Source organism: Akebia trifoliata, chromosome 11 (assembly GCF_017979445.1).
Source record: "Akebia trifoliata isolate Shusen 1 chromosome 11, ASM1797944v1, whole genome shotgun sequence".
NCBI classification, from domain to species: Eukaryota; Viridiplantae; Streptophyta; class Magnoliopsida; order Ranunculales; family Lardizabalaceae; genus Akebia; species Akebia trifoliata.
In genome coordinates, this window is record NC_141385.1 from 44,906,252 (window position 1) to 44,928,138 (window position 21,887).

The 21,887-nt window shown below is 34.4% G+C and overlaps 2 protein-coding genes across 11 annotated transcripts; one reads left to right on the top strand and one right to left on the bottom strand.

Moving 5' to 3' along the window:
* Positions 1-1,023: 1,023 nt before the first annotated feature.
* Positions 1,024-10,545, bottom strand: LOC147392001 (protein ACCELERATED CELL DEATH 6-like). Of its 10 annotated transcripts, none has more exons than XM_086457630.1 (6): positions 9,881-10,545; positions 9,657-9,772; positions 5,613-6,394; positions 2,860-3,383; positions 1,746-1,789; positions 1,024-1,278 (listed from the first exon to the last, which is right to left on the bottom strand). In XM_086457630.1, exons 3-6 carry the CDS (start codon positions 6,325-6,327, stop codon positions 1,176-1,178), a joined length of 1,386 nt encoding a protein of 461 aa, XP_086313756.1. In that variant the 5' UTR covers positions 6,328-6,394; positions 9,657-9,772; positions 9,881-10,545; the 3' UTR covers positions 1,024-1,175. The 10 variants fall into 10 exon arrangements, with proteins under 10 accessions (XP_086313756.1, XP_086313749.1, XP_086313755.1 ...); XM_086457623.1 differs by having other exon boundaries at positions 1,024-1,789; positions 9,881-10,196; positions 10,319-10,538; XM_086457629.1 differs by having other exon boundaries at positions 1,553-1,789; positions 9,881-10,533.
* Positions 10,546-19,587: 9,042 nt separating this feature from the next.
* LOC147392002 (vascular-related unknown protein 4-like) lies at positions 19,588-20,978 on the top strand. Its single transcript, XM_086459911.1, has 3 exons — positions 19,588-20,148; positions 20,406-20,471; positions 20,619-20,978. Exons 1-3 carry the CDS (start codon positions 19,795-19,797, stop codon positions 20,763-20,765), a joined length of 567 nt encoding a protein of 188 aa, XP_086316037.1. The 5' UTR covers positions 19,588-19,794; the 3' UTR covers positions 20,766-20,978.
* The last annotated feature ends 909 nt before the right edge of the window (positions 20,979-21,887 follow it).

A 21,887-nucleotide genomic window follows, 5' to 3' on the forward strand; every position in this document is an offset into this window, starting at 1 on the left:
GAAAAAATTATTGCAACTCTTAATAATTTTCAGTTTACATGATTGTTATGAACAAGTTTTGTAACTACCCATGTGATTATTGGTATGAACTCAAATTTTATAATTTGAGACAAATCCAAACTCTAATTTATCTCCAAACTCTAATTTATCATTCATTATTTCAACAAATGGTTCAGTTTTTATAAGATACAAGTGATTCATACTCATCATTAATTGAACTAAAAGAGAATAAAGGGATTTTTATGTGGTAATACTAAGTGGAAGAGTGAAAACAACAAATGATGAACAAGGAAGATTGTTGGCCATAATGGGAAATCTAACAAAATTTGGTTGGAAAGATAGGTCGGAATCTAGAGGTGTTGCAGGCCATAGAGGAACAATAAGAATAGATGTCCCTTGTTACGACAATCAGGATAAAAGAACGGACTGGTGAGTTGTTTGTGGAAAAGCGAATGCAAAATTGAGAATATGAAGTGATGTAGTGTGGTAGAAGTGGTGTGCATGACTCTTTCAATGAAAATGCGTGTGAGATGTTATGTGGTGGGAACAATGAGGAGAACGGCTAGGAATTGGGATACGTTGGAGTGGACATGAGTTAGAAGGTAGGAGCATGGCCGATTTGATTGCCAGATTGGAACCGACCGCTCTGATACCATGATAAATTTTATATTAACTGAAAACCTAGATCAGGTTGATCTCTATGTGATTTTATTAAATCACAAGATTCGGTTTATCTCAATACTTCTTTAAAAAAATGCAACCTCATATATGATTAAATCATATTTAACATGGCGCATCTTGATGAACCTTAATAACTACAACATATTTAATACTCTAATATATAATCTTCTTTGAATCTCCTAATGCTCTAATAAAATTCTTCTATATTTTCATCAAAGTCTCGAAACAAATTTGCTCTTGGTTGAATCTCTTATCATAATAATCCATAATATTAGAATTTTTTTTTCTTCTAGATATATCTTTGCTTACCACAAAAACAAAAAAAAACTATAAATCGTGATGTGATATCAATTGGTCTGTAATATAGAAGGTCCATGAATGGATTCCAGGCACATTACATAAATATGAAATTCTAAAACTTGCTTTAATTATTGTAAGAAAACAACATAGAAACATGAGTTGGGTGCTCCCTACTGGTTCTGAGAACTGCTCTCTTATCCCCCAAATGATAGAAATTGGACCACAATAGAAAGCCTATGCAACACTTGTAGATGTACAAAAACAGATTTCCCAGCACTTTCCTTGGAAAAGCAAAAACTGCAACCACAAAGTAAAGGAAGAAACCAAGTATTAAAATTTCTGTGCTCAGTAATTTACTTTCGGCCACCGTAAGGTTTATACCCAACGTGAATGCTAATGACATAAACATTAGCGCCACGAGGGTAAGCATGTTTGCAATAACATAGAGTTCACTAGTACTAAGCCAACTCGGCATGGTTCTCATCCATATGAGGCTAATCACTGCACCCATAGATGAATACATTGCCAATGTGTCGGATAAAATAAAGTATTGGAAGTTTTGAAGGTTTACTAGAGTTGCCATCCCTTGGTTCTGGCCTTGGCCTATGTACCCCCCAGGCAATGTGAAGCCTGCAGCGAAGGTGACAGTGGCAACCAATGTCGCCACCACTAGAAGGGTGTTTGCTTTATCCTTGTAAGAATCATCTGGTTTTCCCTTACTACTGTAGTACATAATTTCCTTTGCGACGTGAATAGGGTTATACCATGGTGGGCTTGCATACTGCAACAAGGTTGTTATGTTTAGTGCCTGCACGTAGACAAAATGCAGGAATCAATGAGTTGATATCACAACCTGATACAGAACACCCTTTCACCTACTATCAATTGCTTGTGCCATTTTAATAAGAAATAGTTTTTCAAATATCTTCAGAAAATTTATGAGAATAACATTTATACTGTGTTTTCAAACTGATGACATTCCCCTTGACTTTGGCCTTCTAGAATAGAACAAATAAAAAGAAAAATTAAATGAACCAAGTACCCTTATCTTCAACCTCTTAACACAAAACCTTTATTTTTATCCCAAAACCAGTTATCACCAAACTCTTCAACCTCCATGTGTATTATTTTAATTTATCTATTTAATCTTATTTTAAATCCATCATTTTCAACAAAATCTTAATTCTATGTAGAAAACTCTACATGGATTATTTTTATTCTATTCATCCTTAATCTTCAATCCATCATTTTAAACCTAGTTTTAACACTTTGTAAATAAAATCCTACTACCCAAAATTCCACCGATTTCTAATAACTCCAGCACAATGTGAAAAAAAAAAAAAACCTATATTTGACAGCCCAAGGCCTGCAAATTTCATAAAATTCTATGGACCAACGTGTCGAAGTTTTCATTGTCAATTTTGTTTTTGATGGATCAAAACCATCAAATTAATGGAGGATGGGAGACATTTGAGGGCTCTAAGCCGTCAAATTGGGAACATAAAAATTTTTAACGGCTATGGGCCGTCAAAATTCAGTTTCTAAAATTTGTGGGCTTTGGCCCGTTGAATTTTCTTGTCAAAATTTTCAATTTTCGCATAGTGCAAAATCCTATCTTTTTGCCTCAAGAGGTTTTATTGATGGTTAAAGATGAAGGAAAATTTTTACTGAAGTTGAAGATGGCTAGTTTTGAGAAGAAAATAAAATCAATGATTTTTGCCTAGAAGTTGAAGACTAGAGCATTTGGGTGTTCTTTATTAGTCTATGTGTTCAAAGGACGGGATCAAAAGAGGCGTGTCGTCATTTTGAAAACACAGGTACATGAAGGGATTTTTTTTATTTTTAAATACACATTTTATTTTTGTCTGTCTGCCATACCTTTGCACGATTGGTGTCTAGTGACTTTGCAATGTCTAGAGCAGTCTGCATTTTGCTATTCAAGGTCGTCACATCTACTCTGCCATCTCTTAAGAGAATTCTCACTATATAAGGATAACAATTGATGGTGGCTTGATGCAAAGGTGTGTTACCACTGTTGTCCTTTTCATTTATAAGTCCCTCGAGCTCCTTCGTTTTCAACACATAGAAAACCACCTTCTCTTCCCCGCACTCGGTCGCAATGTGAAGTATATTCTGACCTTTGCTATTAAGCAAGTCTTTTTGATCTGGGTAACATCGAAGGAGCTCTTTAATGATGCTAATGTGACCATTACCTGCTGCCATGTGAATTGGTGCAAAGCCATTTTTGTCTAAGCGATAGGCTGCCGAGGTCTCATATTTCAATAGTTGTTTGATCATCCTATCATGCCCCAAGGTTACTGCAAAGTGCAACGGAGTTCTCTCATTGGAATCTACTTCTTCTGTGAGTTTTTGCTTTTCGTTGAGCAGCATTTTGGTGATAACTAACATAAAAAAGAAGAGATTGAGAATACAAATCAATATTGTAAGTTTTTACAAAATAAGAGGGGAAGAGAACAGAAGACATTGTAGATAGAGTGACGGAGTTGGATCTAGAGTTGGTTTTGAACGGTATGATATAGGGAGATAATTAGACCTTCCAGTAGTGGCAGGATTACTAGTCTACTAACTAGCAAAGACAAAAGTGTTTAAGAAAAATGAGTTTATTGAGAATTCTTGAATGATGATTACATATCGCATAAGGTTTATATAGATTCAAAATATCCATGAATATGGAAACATTATCAATCAACCTAGTATAACATCCCTAATTAATCCTAATTGAACCTAATTGATGCAAATCTAAGATTTGCAAGATATGTGATTAGATGCACCATAGCACATACATAGGACCCTTCTACGAAGACAGTTAACACTAAGAATGAGAAACCAAACCACCCCAAACATGCAATGATTTACTAAGGTCATCTCATCCCATGTTTTGCAATGTGACAAGACAATAACCTGTCAATCGGGCTTGTACACTAACCGATCTTAACGGAGAAGCTTTCATACCATCGTGTGTCATCATTCAATATGCCCAAGCGCAACATGCACTAGAAATATAGCAAGGAACAACAGCATTTTCGAGGGCAATCATCCTATGGTGCAATGAGTCATACATGCCTGCTTGAGATGGATCTGCGAGTTGGAAGGTCCCTTATCTTTTGAGAAATCATCTTCAGACCTTGAGCTTTCTAAGCTAGCTTGGTTGGGGATTCACAGTAAGCCTTTGCTGAAGTGTAGGATTGTCTCTTATCTGTTGGCTCAAACCTCCCATGGGATGGATTAAACTGAATGTAGATGGGGATTCAAAACAAAATCCAAGAATTGCTGGAGGTGGTGGAGTGCTTCGTGATGCGAATGTTAACTTCTTAGAAGCTGGGTTCTGGTTTTTTGGCTCGGCTACAAATAACTTGGCTGAAGTGAGAGTGTTAGTTGCTGCCCTTGAATGTTTCAAACTAGATGGGATCATCAAGATGGATTCAGAGCTTATTGTTAAAGGCTTACTAGGTGCCAAAGTTCCTTGGAGGCTGGCTTCATGGGTACACAAAGCAAGAGTGCTGCTGTCAAAGCTTAATTGTAAGGTGCAACATGTGTGGAGGGAGGCCAATTCGATGGTTGATGCACTTGCTACTGCTTCTGTGCAATGTGCTTCATCCAACCACATTTCTGATCTCACCAGTTTACCTCTATTGGTTAAGAAATCTTTTGCAGGAGATGAACTAGAACTACCACAAATTAGAATTGTAATTAACCAGGGGAAGCCCTATGTACAGATATTTTTCATATTAATATACTTCACTTGCTTGCTTAGCAAAAAGAAAAAAAATAGTATATTTTAAGTAGGGAACGCCACGACTATGGGAGTTTCAACACCAGATTCATGAAGGATGGAGCAAAGATTTGGAGTCGAGCAGTTAGAGTCCCCATCAGGGGTGGAGCCAGGATTTTCTTCTAGTGGGTGCAAAATATGGTTAATTGTATAGTTGAAGAACTTGAAGATGAATGGTTTTAGGGAGAAATTTAGAGGTTTTTGGTTAGAAGTTGAAGAAAAGGATATTTAGGTCATTTCCAATTAGTATATGAGAAGGGCTGGTCAAGAGGCAATGTCAAAAAAATTGAAGGGGGGTGGGGATTGGGGGGAGGAGGGAGGTGAGGGTGTGGGGGCAAATGGGGAGAGAGGTGAGGGAGTGGGGACAAATGGGGCATGTAATTAGTTGAAAATATAGGGGTGTCTCAAAGAAAAATCTATGGCTCCATACATACATACATCCACATCAGCAATGTGTGAATTGATGTCAATGTCAATGTCACTTCAGCATTTTCCTAAAAAAAATTAATTTTCGTCCTTGCTCCAAATTGATGAAAATGGAAGGATAGGAACTCCCAAATTTAAAGTAAAAAATTCAACGGTGAACAATAACTTTCAAAAAAAAAAAACAAACTTCGAAAGTTCTTAAAATTTTGTGATCAACATCTCTATGGCATCTGATCATGTTTTTGGCTGCTCCATGACTGGGCAATTAGGAAATTTTCCTTAGTAAGGAAAGTGTTATTTGATTTTGCATTGGGAAGCTAAGACCCGGATTCCGTTATGACTCTACTAAGTATTGAGTCAAATAATTAAGGATCAATCGGTTAGTTCAAGCCAGGGGTAATCATGAGGTTACCTGTATCTTGAAGAACTGAGGCAGCATGTAAAGCTGTCCGACCATTTGGACCTCTATGACTATAATGATCCATTCGTAAGATTTCTTTAATGATGTCTAGAGCTGATTTTTCAACAGCCAAATACAATGGAGACTCCTCAGCATAGTTAATGGAAGATAGTGGTTCAGGGTCTTCTCTCATAAGCAATTTCACCACCTCAAGATGACAATTTCTCACAGCTTCATGCATAGCTGTGTTGTTCTCTTCATTCCCCTTTCTCACTATCTCGTGTGCCTCGCTTCTTCCGACTTCAACATCCCTAGAAGTTGATGCACCCATAGAATTTTTCGCACAATTGATAAGAAAACTGACTACCTGCAGATGTCCAGCTCTTGCAGCCACAATGAGTGGAGTGTCACCCTTTGAGTTTGATTTGGTGAGAAGTGATGGGCATCGGCTGTAGACTCCTCTAGAAAACTCGTAGTGTCCTAGTCTTGCTGCAATGTGAAGGGCGGTATCCTTGATTGGGGTTACTTGAAGTAGGATATCTAGGTTGTCCTCTGTAAGTTGATCAAGGAGGTTGACATGGCCAGAAGTTGCTGCCTTGAATAACTTTGGATCCATGAATTTTACTTCATTTTTGACGAAACCAGCACGGCCTGATGTAGGCAACATATGAGTCACAGAGACTTCTGTGTAGCCTGCATTTCTTACCTCAACCAACATAGGATCCATGGGTGTCACTCAAATCAATCAATGGGGGTATTTTAATGATCAAAGATTTACCAAGTAGCAAGAAATGCTGCAAGAAGAATATCATTTTTTAGGACATAGTGCATAATATTATCTTGAAGAATCATATTCGTAAGAAAAACACTTTCCTTAGTAAGTAAAGTTTCCTGACCACATCACCTTATGGCATTCAAAAACATGATCCGATGCCATAGGGTTGTAGAGGATAAATTTAGGCTGGTAGAATTTGCACACACCCAAAATGCTGAACGTACCCACTTACTCGTTGCATGGACCTAAAAATTGACATTACTCGTTGTAGCAAGTTAATTTTACATTGGTCTCTCTACACCCACCCAAGAGACTATTGATGGGTGAGTTTGAATTTAAGTCGTTTAGGGGGAGTAAGAGAATGGGTTGTATGACTTAAATTACAAGTTTAAAAGGTTCTATAGTTTAAAGGTGGGCTAGTAGTAGAAGAACCCCAAATTTTTTACTTAATTGAAGAGGTTGCATGAAGCACATTCAAAAGTTGAAGGACATGCAGGTGTGGTCTCAATAGCATTATTAAAATAAAGGGGTCAAACCGCATTGTGTGTGGAGAGGTTGGCCCTATTACTTTATTGTTTTAAAAGGGGGGAAAGGTTTACAAAAGAAAAAGGAGAATTAAGGGGTATGTAAAGTTGGTGTGCAGGAAATTTTATGAGAAAACCAATAGTGATAAGAGCATATTAGTGTTAGTAATAATAAAATATTGTGAATTACAGATTTAGGTGCAAGTATGTAGATAATGGCTGAGAATTGAGATTGATTAAGAATTATTTTAGTGAGGTGTAATTTTGTTTTATAAGGAGTGAGGTGTAATTATAATTAGAGATCCGTTGGAAATACCAAGAATGTTTCGTTGCAAAACGTACGTAATTAAGGGGGGTAGATTGTATACCCCAAATTTTGGTATTTTAGATAATATAGTTTAGTAGATTTAATTGTGGTTAAAAATATATGAAATAGTTGTAAATAAATTTTGAAGTAATTTGATGGAAAAAAAAATTCAAGGACTTAAATGAAGCTTGGTTTATTAATAAAGAGTTTATGTAGATTAAAGTTTGATGTGGTCGAAAATAATTTGATTAGTTCAGAGAAGTATAATAATTAAAAGATAATATTGGCTAGCTGGTTTGGAATAGTAGCGGGCTCCACCATTTTTAGTGAAAGGTCAGATTAATGGGTTTTAAGTTTTAAGTTGACTAGGGTGGCAATGGGCCCCACCAATTCATATTAATACAAAAAATGAAATCCCTACATGGGTAGACCTTATTAAGACTACACCAAAAAGCGTACTTAAGTATTATGTAAAATGTGTAGAGGGTAAAATCGGTATTTCATCAAGACCTTACACGTGTTTTGATGAAAATATGAGTAGAAAGGCAAAGAAGCAATCGTGGAAGGTAAGTGGTACTCAGAACAGGTCAATGGTCCAGACCTGCCCGGTAGGAGGTAGGGCAAAGTAAATCAATGGATTCGAGTAATCCCTTGCCGCACGTATCAAACTCCAAGATTTTAGGAGAGATCCCAAGGATCCAGGGCTACGATAAGGGAAATTCCAATTCAATTTTAGATTCCTGCAATCATGGGATCTCCCATGATCAAATCCCAAATAAAGGGGAAACCCTTATCTTTGGGAGATCTTATATATATTCAAGGGAGAACCAAGCGGAGGGGATCTTTTTGGCTCACTCTTGATTTGAGTGAACATATGTTAATCTTTTCTGCAACTCTAACTAGATCGTTGGAGGATTATTGGCAGGTATCACACCGGTGCCATCACAGAAGAGTTAGGATCACCATTTTGAAGCAGCAAAGCAGAGTAACTTGAGGTAAAAGTCAAATTTGCCTCTACAATGTGTATAATATTATACAATGTTTGTAAACCAAATAACAAACCAAAAATTAACATTACACCAAGAAGAAGAGAGGTGTGATGAGGAGTATCAAAATCAACATTAATAGCAAAAAATTAACATTAAAAACACTAAGGAACAATGTATCAAACAAGATAGGTGTTAAGGCTAGGGGTCCTTAGATATTTAAGATATGGCACATCCTACCATACGCAAACCATTGAAGGGAGGATGCTTGTAAGCAGGTGGCACAAACTTTGTATTGGATCATGCTTGATTTAGTGGGAAATGATATAGGTTCTCTACCCTATACACATAAACACAGATGAATATATACCAATCAATCAAATTGAATCAACTCACTTGAAATTCTAAAGTTGCTCTCGGTAGTGTAGATAATTTCAAGGCTAAGGCTAGAGCCACTACAATGGGTTACACTCACAAAAGTCCACAAAACCAACAAACAAGTTTACATTGTTATTGTTCAATCTGTGTAACTTAGGTACAAGCACATAAGAAAATCATAAACGTTAATTATTCAAACCTTCCCCCATACGTATTAAGCTAAAACAAATAAGAAAAAGAAGGGAAAAAAAAAACTTACTAGTATAGAAAATATTAAGGCGCACAGGTTTTTGAGATTTCGAATGTGGTGTTAACTTGTTAAGAAAATTAGGGTGATTCGTGAAATACAAATTATTCAAAACTTGACAAAGTTATTAATAAAAAATTGGATGTATGTGCCTTCCATAAACATCAATTATTCAAACCTTCCCCCAAACTTATTAAGCTAAAAATATTGGAAAAGAAGAAAAAGAAAAAAGAAAAAAAGAAAAAAACAAACTTAATCCAATGCATGAAAACCAAAAGCATGATATAGACCAGCAATCAAAGAAGTTTAATCTTCAAATGTGTGAAAACCAACCAGCAATCAAAGAATTTATTCCAAAGCATGATAACCAAATAACACAATAGAACTGATTCAAGCTTAACAGAGAATAAAACAAAGAAATTCACATTAAAACAAAACAAAAAAACATTTATGTTCTACAACGCTCAAACTAACCTATAGAGAAAACCTTACCACACCATATTCCGTTTCCAACTGATTTAAGCCATTGAAAGACATAAATTTCTTTAAAGTTCAAGTTTGATGGAGGTGTTAAACCAATGCAGAAATTAGATCAGAGAAGGCCAAAAACACATCTGGAACTAAGATAGAATCACTTGAAGCAGAAATCAAATCGAAAATCTTGATTTTTAAATAAGTTTCCAGGAGTTCGCAGATCGGGTTAGGGTGGTCGTATTCTCTTGTAGGTTATGGGGCTAGCAGATCATAAACTTCTAGGATTATGGGGATTGCATATCATTGTTCTTCTAGGGTTTGGGATTTTCAATTCAATGAGAGAAAGAGAGAGGAAGAGAACATACCTTACCAGAGTTGCAACCGTGTCATTCGAACTCCAATTTTTGCAACCATTCATCTTCGAAATCTAAGCGTTGCAAGTCAGCCCTGTCATCTCCCAAACCAAACCGATTCTTCTCACCTAGGGTTTTAGATTTCCAATATATATATGAAGAATCTAACCGATCCAAAAAAAGAATCCAATGAGAGAGGGGAGAGAGACAGAGTAAAGAGAGGAGAGAGATCCTACCTTGGTGAGTGTTTTAACTTGGAAACGGATGGTCAGGAATAATCGTTCCTAGTGTGCAGATTAGTCGTTCTTTCACGACTTTCCGCAAACATCTTCCTTGCAAGATACCAATTCCGTGATTGGCTCAATCAAACTCGTCAATGAAAGATTTTCATTGACTTTACCAGAATCGCACACCATGTGTAAGACTTCTGCAATCACAAGCCGTATGACCTTGCTTCGACCAAGCAGTGCAAATGTGCAATAGTCAGGTCTCGCTCTGGCCCCACAGTCGATGGGTTGCCAAAAGCCAGAAGCCTCAACACTAAGCTAGACCCTATTGGGGTTAAATCCATCAACAATAACATAGAAACATCAGTCGGCTCGTTATTGATCCATCGTTCGCTGGAAAACAATGCATGTACCATGACAAAAAAAAAAAGTAGATCAAACTCTTACAGAGATATAGAAAACTCGATTATAATTTGCGTTCTTGGCAAAATCAAAGCTGCAGATGCACATGCACTATAAAAGATGTAACCTTGTAAAGAAATGTTACTCGTCACTATTATACTTTCAGCTACAGTCAGCGTTGCACCTTACATGAACGCTAATAACATACTCATAAGTGCCGCAATGGTAGGAACCTTTGTCATAAAAAATACTAATTAGGCATGAAACCAATGAGGGATGAATCGCAACCATATAAGGGTAATCAAGATGTGCTAAGAGTAAGGAAATTTTTTATTAAATTTTTTTTTAGTTTCGATATCAAATAAAATGTTTTACTTCATTGCTTGTTTTTATTCCTTGGTCCTGTGAAGAATTAAGATATGAATTTTATATTTATTTTTTGAGTCGTTATCAATGCACGCACTTGATGTGGTAAGGGCATAGAATCATAAATCTTTTTCATCGAGATAAACAAGAAAAAAATTTATGACTCTATACTCTTGTCACGTCCGTCGTGTACCAATCATGTGCATTCATCATTATTCTTTTTAAAAAATAATTAAAAATGAACCCTAAGTATTAAAGCTGTCAATTAAAATGTTACAATAAAAAGTAAAGAATTTTGTAATGTTCCAAATTAAATAGTGAGTTTTCAAAACACAACGTTTCTGTTGCATAAAATAGAGTAGAATTGGTCAATTTGAGTTGCTCAATAACCATTTCAATATCGTGTACATTTACATACTGCTGATTTATTTAATTCCTTTCTTGTGACGAAAGTGATGGAATAACTTAATTAATTAAACATCTCAGCTTGTTTCAAACTTACACCTATCAAAACCGTCCTCCTAGATCGCCAAGAAACCTAATCCTTTATGGCGTCAAATTATTATTTTTTTGTTGATAAAAGAAAATTTATAAGGGATTGAAGCACAATGAAGATAAAGATGCACTGATCCTCCAATGAGAAACTTAAAAGGAGTTTCTTGATTTCTCTTCCAAAACAAGTTATCTTGAACCTATGGGGTAAAATTTTTTACCCTCCTTTTCATCCTTAGGATATATTCTTGTTCAAACTTCTTACCTCACTAAGAAGTTAGGTTTTTTGGGAAGTAGAAGTTCATCTCTTCTTCTCAAACATCCATATATCACCTACAAGATATGATTTTTTGGGAAGTAGGAAAGAATGGATTTTTGGATAGAAAGAGTTAGCTTCCAGAGGTTGAAGCTGATGAATTGAAAATGATGTTGATAGGTTTAAAAACTTAAAAATGATGAAAAATTTAGGTAAAAATCAAAGATTTTCTTGAAGATATTGAAGTCAATGAATTGATGACGAGGTTTAATAAATTTAAGCTTTCTCTAATTTCAGTGTAAACTCTCCATCTTAAAATGTTAAGGGAGAAATGCTAGTCATATGGAGAGTTGTAAGCTTAAGATGAGTGAGTTTGTTTTATAAAAGGGTAGGTCGTGTCGTTAGGTTGCCAATGCAGTGGCCTAGTTGTTTAGGGCACCGCTACTAGCTAGTCGGTCCTAAAATTCTATTTGACCCCAGCCCGTCTAATGGCCAGGTCTAGTGGGTCATACGAAGTCTAATAAAGATCATCTATATCCAAGCCCAGCCTAGAAAACAAGTATTCGAGCCAATTTACTTATGCTGGACTGAATTTCCAACATATACTTTCTTATAAATTATCATACCCTGAATTCTGGATCCACAATTCTACTCATTATCCATGACTAATCTTCTTGTGACTCAGGACTCAAGGGTGAGACAAAAAACATTTATTTAATTTATAGATCAAGAATCATCTTTAATTTTTTTTGATACAATAACTTAGTTATTCATTCTTCAATTGCCTTTTTCAAATTGAAAACAAAAGAAAAATCATTTATACATGTTGATAAAACATAAGTCACAAAACTTGAATAAGAACTCATCTCCACATTTTTCTATAATTTAACATAAGAAAAAGAAATAGAACATGAAAATCATACAAGAATACACACATACACATACACACACACACACGCGCGCGCGCGCGTATAATCAATGACAGTAATAATTTCAAACATATTAGGGAAAAAAAAAACTATTCATTATTAATCACACTCTAAGCATAAAATTTCATGATCATCTAAGTATATCACAATTTTAACATGTTCTCAAATTCTATAATAAATATCTTATTTTAATTGAAAGAGGAAGAAACGAACCTACCTTTTTGAAATGATGAGTATTATATTCGATTTTATATGTTGATTTTCCCACTCTTATCAATGATTATTCCATCTCTAATAATAGCAAATGACCAAGTCTTGATTGAAATTACAGAGGTATTACTTTTTGTAGACTTCTAATGGAGTTCTAGAGAAATATGTAATCATGATTACTATATTTAAATCATATTATATTTACATATTAAAAAAAAATATTAAATTCCTAAACTCATTTTACAAAAATAAAATTTTTCAAAGAGATGGACTCTTTCAAATGTTCAAACCCTGATTAAAATTTTTTTTTTTTTACCAATTTGAACTGATTTTTGACCAAGTCAAATCAGTTAACTGTCCCCTTAGTTTTGAACATAACTTTAAAACTAGAAAACTCAACTCAAATGTCAAGCAATTTGAGTCAAGTCGAAAACTCACAAAAGTTGACTCAATTGAGTCAAATAAAATTTTATAAATATTTAAAAATGGTTTAATATTTTAAAATAAATAAGGAATACATTCGTTTTGCTCTCCACAAAAATTAGATATATAACTAAATTATTAGGTCGAGTTTTTTTACATGACTAACTTACTGCATTTTCATTTTAACTTTCCCAAATTGACAAGTTGGCTCAATGGTTTGTCAAGTTCACTCAAAGAGTTGGTTCCATCGAGTTTAGGAACCAAGACACCTCAAAATCCAATTATTTTGTGTTCGTACTTATGAGTCAGGTTTCAAATCCATTCAACTGAGTTTTAAAAACTATGATTCTGAAACCATCCTTACAAGATAACAAATTAGATGTTTGGTTATGACAAGGGAAGGGCCAGATAATGAGAGACATCAACCCCTCACTCCTATGATGGAGATAAGGGAGGGAAAGTTTGATGGTTGATAATACAAGGAAAGATTGGTAATAAGGAATATGGATTGCATGTGATGATTGGCGACCCTATGTCCCATTGGACTCATATGGTCGGCGAATTAATCCAATTGCTATATTTGAGCATTTTGGGACCACCACCGACCTATTGTAATAGCAACTAGATCAAAAGTAAATTATTTGGGTGTATATAGTTTTATCCATACATACTATAGAGGCGATTCCAGGTTTACCTCTATCAACTCTACTCTGTAACTCTGATGAATGCTCCTTACTCCTCCAGTCATTTGGTGGAACCGGTGTGGTACCCGTCAAGAATTATTCGACGACCAAGTTAGACTAGAAAAAAAGGAATAATCAATTCTCACGTTCGCCTCCCCTCTCGATCTCTCTTTCTCTTATAGGGTTTTCATCAATCCCTCAAGAATAGGAATTCCCTCCTTGATTCCTTCAATCAAGTGATCTGATAATGGAAAATCCCTTATCCAAAAGGAAACTAGATCACTATACAGGGAACAGGTTTTACTTCGTTAATTACTCTAAGATTCTCGGAATCTATCTTTCAAATTAGAAAGTCAAAGAATAGATCTAGATCTACGCATGCTTATCAATTTTGTCCTTCTTTGTCGGTAGAACAGACATCTAGCTTCACCCTGACTTGTAGTTGAGGGGGATTGGACTGTTGATCTTACCTGGGTACCTCTTACTCGGAGCGGATGTCATTTTGATCTACTTTGACTTTCAACAATATCTAGACACATGTAAGGCTTAGATGAGTTACAACTTTTACAGCACATCTTTGAAGGGAAACAAAAAGATGGCTCAGATATGATTATTTCCACTTTGGAGTTTATGTTTTGTTGGTCCAAAGTCTATGAGGAGTTTAGGGGTCTATTTTTCAAGGATTTTATGCATAACTAGGATGGGATTTGTTGCTCTATTGGTGTTTAGTGTCGTTTTGTAAGGTCTTGTTAGGTTGGTCATCTCGACCGACCTAATTCTATTATATAAATGAATTACTATTTATCCAAAAAAAACAAACTAACTGAGAGGAAAGGTAGAGTTGAAAAAAGCTTGAGGTAGAAATAAATGGAAAAACATGATTCATGTGACCCCAAATTTAAGTAGATTCAAAGATTAGTGAATAGATAAATAAAAAACATTAGTTGTGGGGCTAGACATTTTCCTTTCAAATCTTTCAATTGGATGTTTTAATGGTGACAAAATCATGTGGTCCGCAGTGTAGTCGTGGCCTCACACCAACCTTGAGGATGTCACACAGGGAATCCTAAGGTCAAAGTAAACAATTGCCATACTCCAAGCGTGAAACTGTCTACTCTCTTGAGCCCTAGCACATGAAAAGGACTATGTGCATTAAATGAACGGTTGGTGTGCAAAAAATGGCATATAAACCATGGATCTGTTAATTTCTGTCTTATGGAACGTGGAATCTCATATACGACCAAGCTGACCACCAATAATAGTAGTTTCGAACCCTATAATTACTTAAGATACAGATCATGGTTAGAAAAAGACATTTGTTAGACTATTTTCCTTTGACATGATAATACAAATTTAAGGTGATAAATATCACCATATATGCAGCGGTAGAGCCAAGATTTTCTTGTAGTGGGGGCAAATTATGATTAGTTGTATAGTTGAAGGTGAATGATTTTAGAGAGAAATTTAGAGGTTTTTTTGTTAGAAGTTAAAGAAAAGGATATTTAGGTCATTTGCAATTAATATATGAGAAGGCTCAATCAAGAAACAATATCATTAAAAAAAAAAAATCAGAGGGAGGTCAGGGTGTGGGGGCAACTAGGGAGAAAGGTGAGGGAGTGGGAACAAATGAGACATGTAATTAGTTGAAAATATAAGAGTGTCTCAAAGTTCTATGAGGATAATTTCCCCCCACTAACTCCTTACTAACTCCATCCCTACCCTTGCATATACGTCGAAAGGGACAAATTTGATGCGGTATATGCCAACCACCACGCGAAGTGTTAGTCACATCATCGATATAAAAGTTGACTATAATAGAGACTCAATAAAAATTCAAGATATGCAATTCTCTCTGGCCTACCATTAAATTTTAAATTGAAACTTAATTAATTTTGATGTTGGATCATATTTAATAGGCACTCGCTTAAAAAAGAAGAAGTGAGAGACTAGAGAAAAAGTAGAAATGAGTTAACAATATATTTTTAAATTAGATTTTAATTTTATAATTTATTCATGGATAATCTAAAGAGTAACAACAATGATTGCACTCAATTCTTAACTCTTTGGAGAAGGAGTAATGATTAAATGACTCTTGCAAGTGACATACTCAATCAACTCTCCTGATGTAACATATGCTAGAAGCGTAGATTTGTATTTCTTAGGATACATAACTGCACGCCCCTATAGATATATGTGCAGTTGTGTATCCCAAGAAGTGCAATTTTATGATTCTAAGACATGTTAACGAAGTCGATTGAATACGTCACGTGGGGGAGTCATTTTATCATGACTCTTGGACCAGCTCTCTTAAGTAGTGCATCATGTGTGGAGAGAGAAAGTTCGATAGCATTGGTTGAATTCAGAATTAGTAGTAATTCTTCTTCCAACTTTGAAGGTTTTCCATTTAAAAAAAAACAAAAAAACAAAAAAGCAAAAAAACCTGTATGAAAAGTTAGTAGGGATTGCCTCAATTTAGAGTTGTAAATTAAGGGATTTTTTCCTTTTTATTTCTTGGTTGATTAATATATTCTTTATTTATAAAAAATAATTAGAAACAAATTGAGATTAAAATGGTTAAATTGGAAAGCAATTAAATGATTAAAATGACTTCTAGATCGAGCTGTTTAGTCAAGTGCGACATTCCTCATTCTAAGTTCATAGAAAAACATAGATAGAGAAATCAAAGCTGAGAAGCTATTTTCTATTATTGTTTTTTATTCGTTGAAATAGTCAAACCATCCAATGATGGGGCCAGCCTTCGTTTTCAACGCATGACCAAAGAAGGGGGCTGAGCTTGATGTATCACCAAACAACACGTCACGAGTTTCTCCATCCTTTCAATTTCTCTTCTTCTCATGAGACAATGAGATGTTGGTAATCTATGGTTCTATACAACCAAAAATTGTTTGGCCCACATGGATTACCACATTATCTATCCAACACAAAAGGCTTCTAGACTTAATGGTAAAATTCAGATTTAAAAAAAAAACTATTTTTTGAACTTAATCCAAGGGGTTAAAAATGGAAAGCTACCGATCTCGTAAAGCTTCCAAAATTCAATGGTAAAAAATAAATTTTATTTTTGGGTGCCATGCATAATTTGAGCTCACTACCCTTTGTAAGGTTTGAAATCTTACTAAAGGTGTGTTTGATAAGCAAAAATTTGAACATGAGAATTAGCAACTCTCATAAATTGTTAAAGATTGTGCGTTTGAAAAATTCAATTCACGAGAGTTGTCAACTCACTAACTACCTAAAATTGAAGCATTTCAACTTTCACCCACCAACTTTCACCTTTTTTTTTTTTTTTCATTTTATTTATTATTACGATACTGTGAAAAAATAATAATAATAAAATAAATAAATAAATTATAATAAAATTAAAAATAATTAATGATAAAATATATATTATTATTTTATTATAGTAATAAGAAAACAAAAAGTAATAAAAATAAATTAATGAAATATTAATAATAATAATAAAACCTATATCACTAATTTTTGTAACTATGAGAAAAATAATTAATAATTAAAAAAATAAATAATATTAAATAATTAAAATTAAAATTTGAAAAAAATAAATAAATAAACAAGGATTTATGTTCAACCTCAACTAGGAAGTTGGATTTTAAAAAATATTTCCTCCAATCTTCCAATGGAGTTGGAGCTTTATATAACTTTTAGGTGAATTCTTGTAAATAACAAAACATAAAAATTATAATTAATATTCATTGTCAACTTTTAAAAATTGAACTTTCAAGAGTTAACACTTTAATGCGTAACTCTTACGGTCACTTATGAAATAGACACTAAGTACGTTAGGCCAAGCAAAACTAACCCATATCATAAAATACAATGACAAATTTCATTCCTTTTATCCCCCTGTACAAAGTGGGGTTGAGATTTAATTTTATTACAATTCTCAAAGATAACTTTTACGTTATTATCTTTCTTTTTGTTAGTTTTCAAGAATACTTTTCCAACTTTGTTATCATTTCTCTTCTATTCCTTCTCTCTAAGAAAGTAAGAATATCCTTCCAATTATAGTGTACTTTCTCCTCTTTTCTTTTTCAATTATAACCCTCCAAATTTATTTATCTTTCCTCTTTTCGTCACTTTTTCAATAATACCAATCCAATTTTATTGTTTTTCTATTTTACTATCTTAATTAACCTCAAAGAGGATGGCCATACTGTTAGCACATGCAAACTTTAGTGTAGTCATATATATATATATATATATATGTCACGAGAAGTGCTAGAATAACAAAGTCAAAACCAAGACCAATGACAATCTTCAAGATTCAAAATTTCAAACTATAGCTTGACCTGGAAAATTTGGTGGAGACAAGATTAAACTGTAATTCAGACTTGTATTTGAAGAAAAATTGGAATTGAACATTTTTAACACAAGTATTATGCGGGGAAAAGTTGGTGTTATTTTCCTTCATTAATTTAGGGTTGTATGATTGCAAGAAATTCACTTTCAAGGAACATGAATACTTAAAAAGAATATAGTTACAGAAAAATGATAATCAGGAAAAAGGATTTTCTTGTGATATATTCCACTCATGTTTTTTGATGCCACGAGGAAGAGCGTCAAGAGAATATATATATATATATATATAGGGGGGCGTTCAATGGTAACTTTTTGGCTAAACATTTTTCAAAACATGAGTTAGAGGTTTTAGAATGGGCTGATTTTTGGTGAGGATGATCTCTACGGTGAGGAGATCATCCTCACCAAAAATCAGCCCATTCCAAAACTTCTAATCCCATCAAAAACAATTTACAAAAAATGGACGGTCCACGATTTTTCAGCTTATAAACATGGGTTAGAAGTTTTGGAATGGGCTGATTTTTGGTGAGGATGATCTCCTCACCGTAGAGATCATCCTCACCAAAAATCAGCCCATTCCAAAACCTCTAATCTATGTTTTGAAAAATGTTTTGCATATATATATATATAGGGAGCGGTTCAAGGGCCATATGAGAAAACATATGAAAAAACTTTCGTTTTTCAAAATAAGAGTTAGAGGTTTTGGATTGAGCTGATTTTTTGCAAGGATGGTCACTATGATGAAAAGATCATCCTCACAAAAAATCAGCTTAATCAGAAACTTCTAAATCCATCAAAAGTGATTTACAAATTAGTGATAAAAATTGGTTAAAAATCGACGGTCCACATTCTAAATCACTTTTAATGGGGTTAGAAGTTTCGGATTGGGCTGATTTTTTTTTTTTTTGGATGATCTTCCCATCATAGAGATCATCCTCACAAAAAATCAGCTCAATCCAAAATTTCTAACCCATATTTTAAAATTTTATTAAAAACGAAAGTTTTTACATATGTTTTCTCATATGGCCCTTGAACCTGACCCATATATATATATATATATATGTTAATGAGTCGGCTCAGTTTGATCCATCTAGCTTTGCCCAACCCAAACAATCAACCTTACCCAATAGGACTAATCCTCGGACTGCACACACCATCCCACCCTATCAGAGGAAACCAGTTAAGTAGTCACCTTTTCGATGGAGGGGCATATAGACATTGAAAGTCACGATCTGGAGAGCACACCAGTCGCTTCTTACCATCTCAGCTAACCCCGGGAGGGTGTTAAGGGAGCTTTCCTAAGTCAAGCTAGAAAGAGTTTTTCTTGTTATAAATCGACCGCGGTAAAGCTAACAATCTTGATATTCCAGATTGAACGGTTATCTGTGCAAATGTATTTATATATACTTTTAGAGAGGCTATACCTAATCATCCCAGGCTATATATCTCTGGAAATGATAAATAGCCCATGAAATGTTCTATACTGTACAAAGTATATACCAACCGTGACATAGTGATCGTTGAAAGGTAAGTGCACCCAATATAGATTGAATAAGTGGATTGGGAAATCCATATATGCCAAAAGGTCAAAGTCTCTCTCTCTCTCTCTCTCTCTCTCTCTCTCTCTGCCCTGGTCTTTTGTTACAACTAACAACTGAGGATTTTAACTTACACAAATCCTTTGGCCCACCACAACATTCTACCCATGGACTCATTTTTCTTCTTTTTCTTTAATTGCTTTGTCTATTATATATCTCTCCCAAACTCTTGAAGAAATCTATACTTACAAAATTTCTTTTATTTTCTTCTTGTTTAATTTGATTAATGGGGGACTCCATGAATTCATCTCTGAAACAAACTACCTCTTCTAAAGGAAAAATTGAATCCAATGAGGAGAGTGGTTGGACTGTTTATTTTGAAGATTTCTTAGCAAACAAGAATAGAGAATATAGCGAATGTTCTTCTGGTTTTGGGAGATCTTCTTTGGTATCCGATGCTGCTTCTTGTGCTGCATGGAAGCTCTCCGAAATCAATCGTGTAGCCCAAAACTCTTCAGAGGTGAAACCTCAGAAAAGCTATAAAAAATTAAATTTCAAGAAGAGAAGAACAAGGATTGCAGATGATGATGATGATGATGCCTTGGAAGATACTGCTAGTTCTCCTGTTAATAGTCCCAAGGTCAGATAAACCCATAATCTTATTTCTTCTTCTTATCTTTCAAAAAAAATTATTTCTTCTTCTTCTTCTTCTTTTTTTTTCCTCAATCTATAATCTTTTTTTTTCTTCTTTAATAAACATACGCCATTTAAAAATAAGATCTTCAAAGAAAATACAATAATCTTTGAGATGGAAATTTCAAAGACCAATAATCTTTGTGGGTATTCATTCTTATCTGAGAGGGAAGTTTTATTTACTGTTGTTGCGTTTCTCAATAGGTCAGTGATTTGAAGGATTTAGATATGAACGCAATGAAGAAACATGAACACTTAGATAGTTCTCAGGTAATTTTCAATATTTTTTAATTTTTTTTAGAGCATTGGGGGTGTAAGTCTTTATTTTATTTTTATTTTGAGGTAGTGGTTGTGTTTGTTGTTAATTAAGTTGGTTAAATCTCACCAAGTTCATTTGGTTTTGCTTTTTTTTTGAAGGGAAATACTACTGGGCATTGTTCAGAACAGCAAGCAGATGAGATAAATGAATTGGGTTTTATTGGAAGGGAAATTGAATATACAGAACTCAAGAAAAGGGGACTTTGTTTAGTCCCTTTGTCGATGTTAGTGAACTACCTTGGATAATTAAATTCCTTCTCTCTCTCTTTCCGTTGGGTACTTGTGTATGTGGATGTTGAAGGGCCTCACCCTTAAATTAATAATAACTCGGAGTTGTGTATATAGTTTATCTTTTTCTAACATAAATGAAATACCTTTGTAGTTCTCAGTAACAAATAACTCTCTTAAACACTTTAAATCGAACATTTTGGGAGGGGTTATCACCTACTGTAGGCACATTTGTCTTTGAAATGTACTGTGGCGATTGATTTGATGATTCAATGTAAGAATTGGACAAAACATAACAATGCTTTTTAGAGAAAAATATACGATCCCTAGAGGTAAATCTTACTCGGTAATCAAAACCACTCTCTCTCTTGAAAATATGAAACAACAAAGATGACAAAAATCACACAAGGATTTACATGGTTCAGTAGTGTGCCTACTTCCATGAATCAAAATAAGAACAATCACTATTTTTTTTGCAAGTTTTACCGTCCTAAGAATCTCTATTTAACGAAATCGGGAGTAATAAAAAAACGTATCTATCTCCTAAAAATAGAAAATCCTTAAGAAAATATTACACAAGTTTCCTTTTCATAACTCTAAAAAAATTAGAGTTTCACCCCTAGCGGGGATGCTGCCTTTTGCACCCCCGCAACTCTACCGCCAATAAAATATAAGACATTTACACAACATCTCTCCCCTCAAAGGATCCTCAAAAAAATTGCCTATGAGTATAATTACATGTTATATCATCTTGTAAAATGTCTGCATGCTCTTTAAAATGCATTCGTATTATTTATAGTCTTGAAAATATGATTCGCTAGGTGGCATACTCAATCTACTCCCTGACTTGGACAAGTTTGGGAATCGTAGATCTCTACGCCTCAGGATATACGGCTTTCTTAGGATACATTTTTTATGGGGAAGTGAAATTGTGTATCCCAAGGCATACAGATCTACAATTCCCAAACTTTCATATCAAGGAGTTGATTGAGTATGCCACTTGGCGAGTCATATTATCACGACTCTTATTTATATAAGGAAGTAAAATTGTGAAAGCTATGTAACAAATCTAAGTTGTTCAGCTAAAATAACATTAGTATTTTTACCCAACTGATAAAACCAGTCCCAATGCTTTTTACT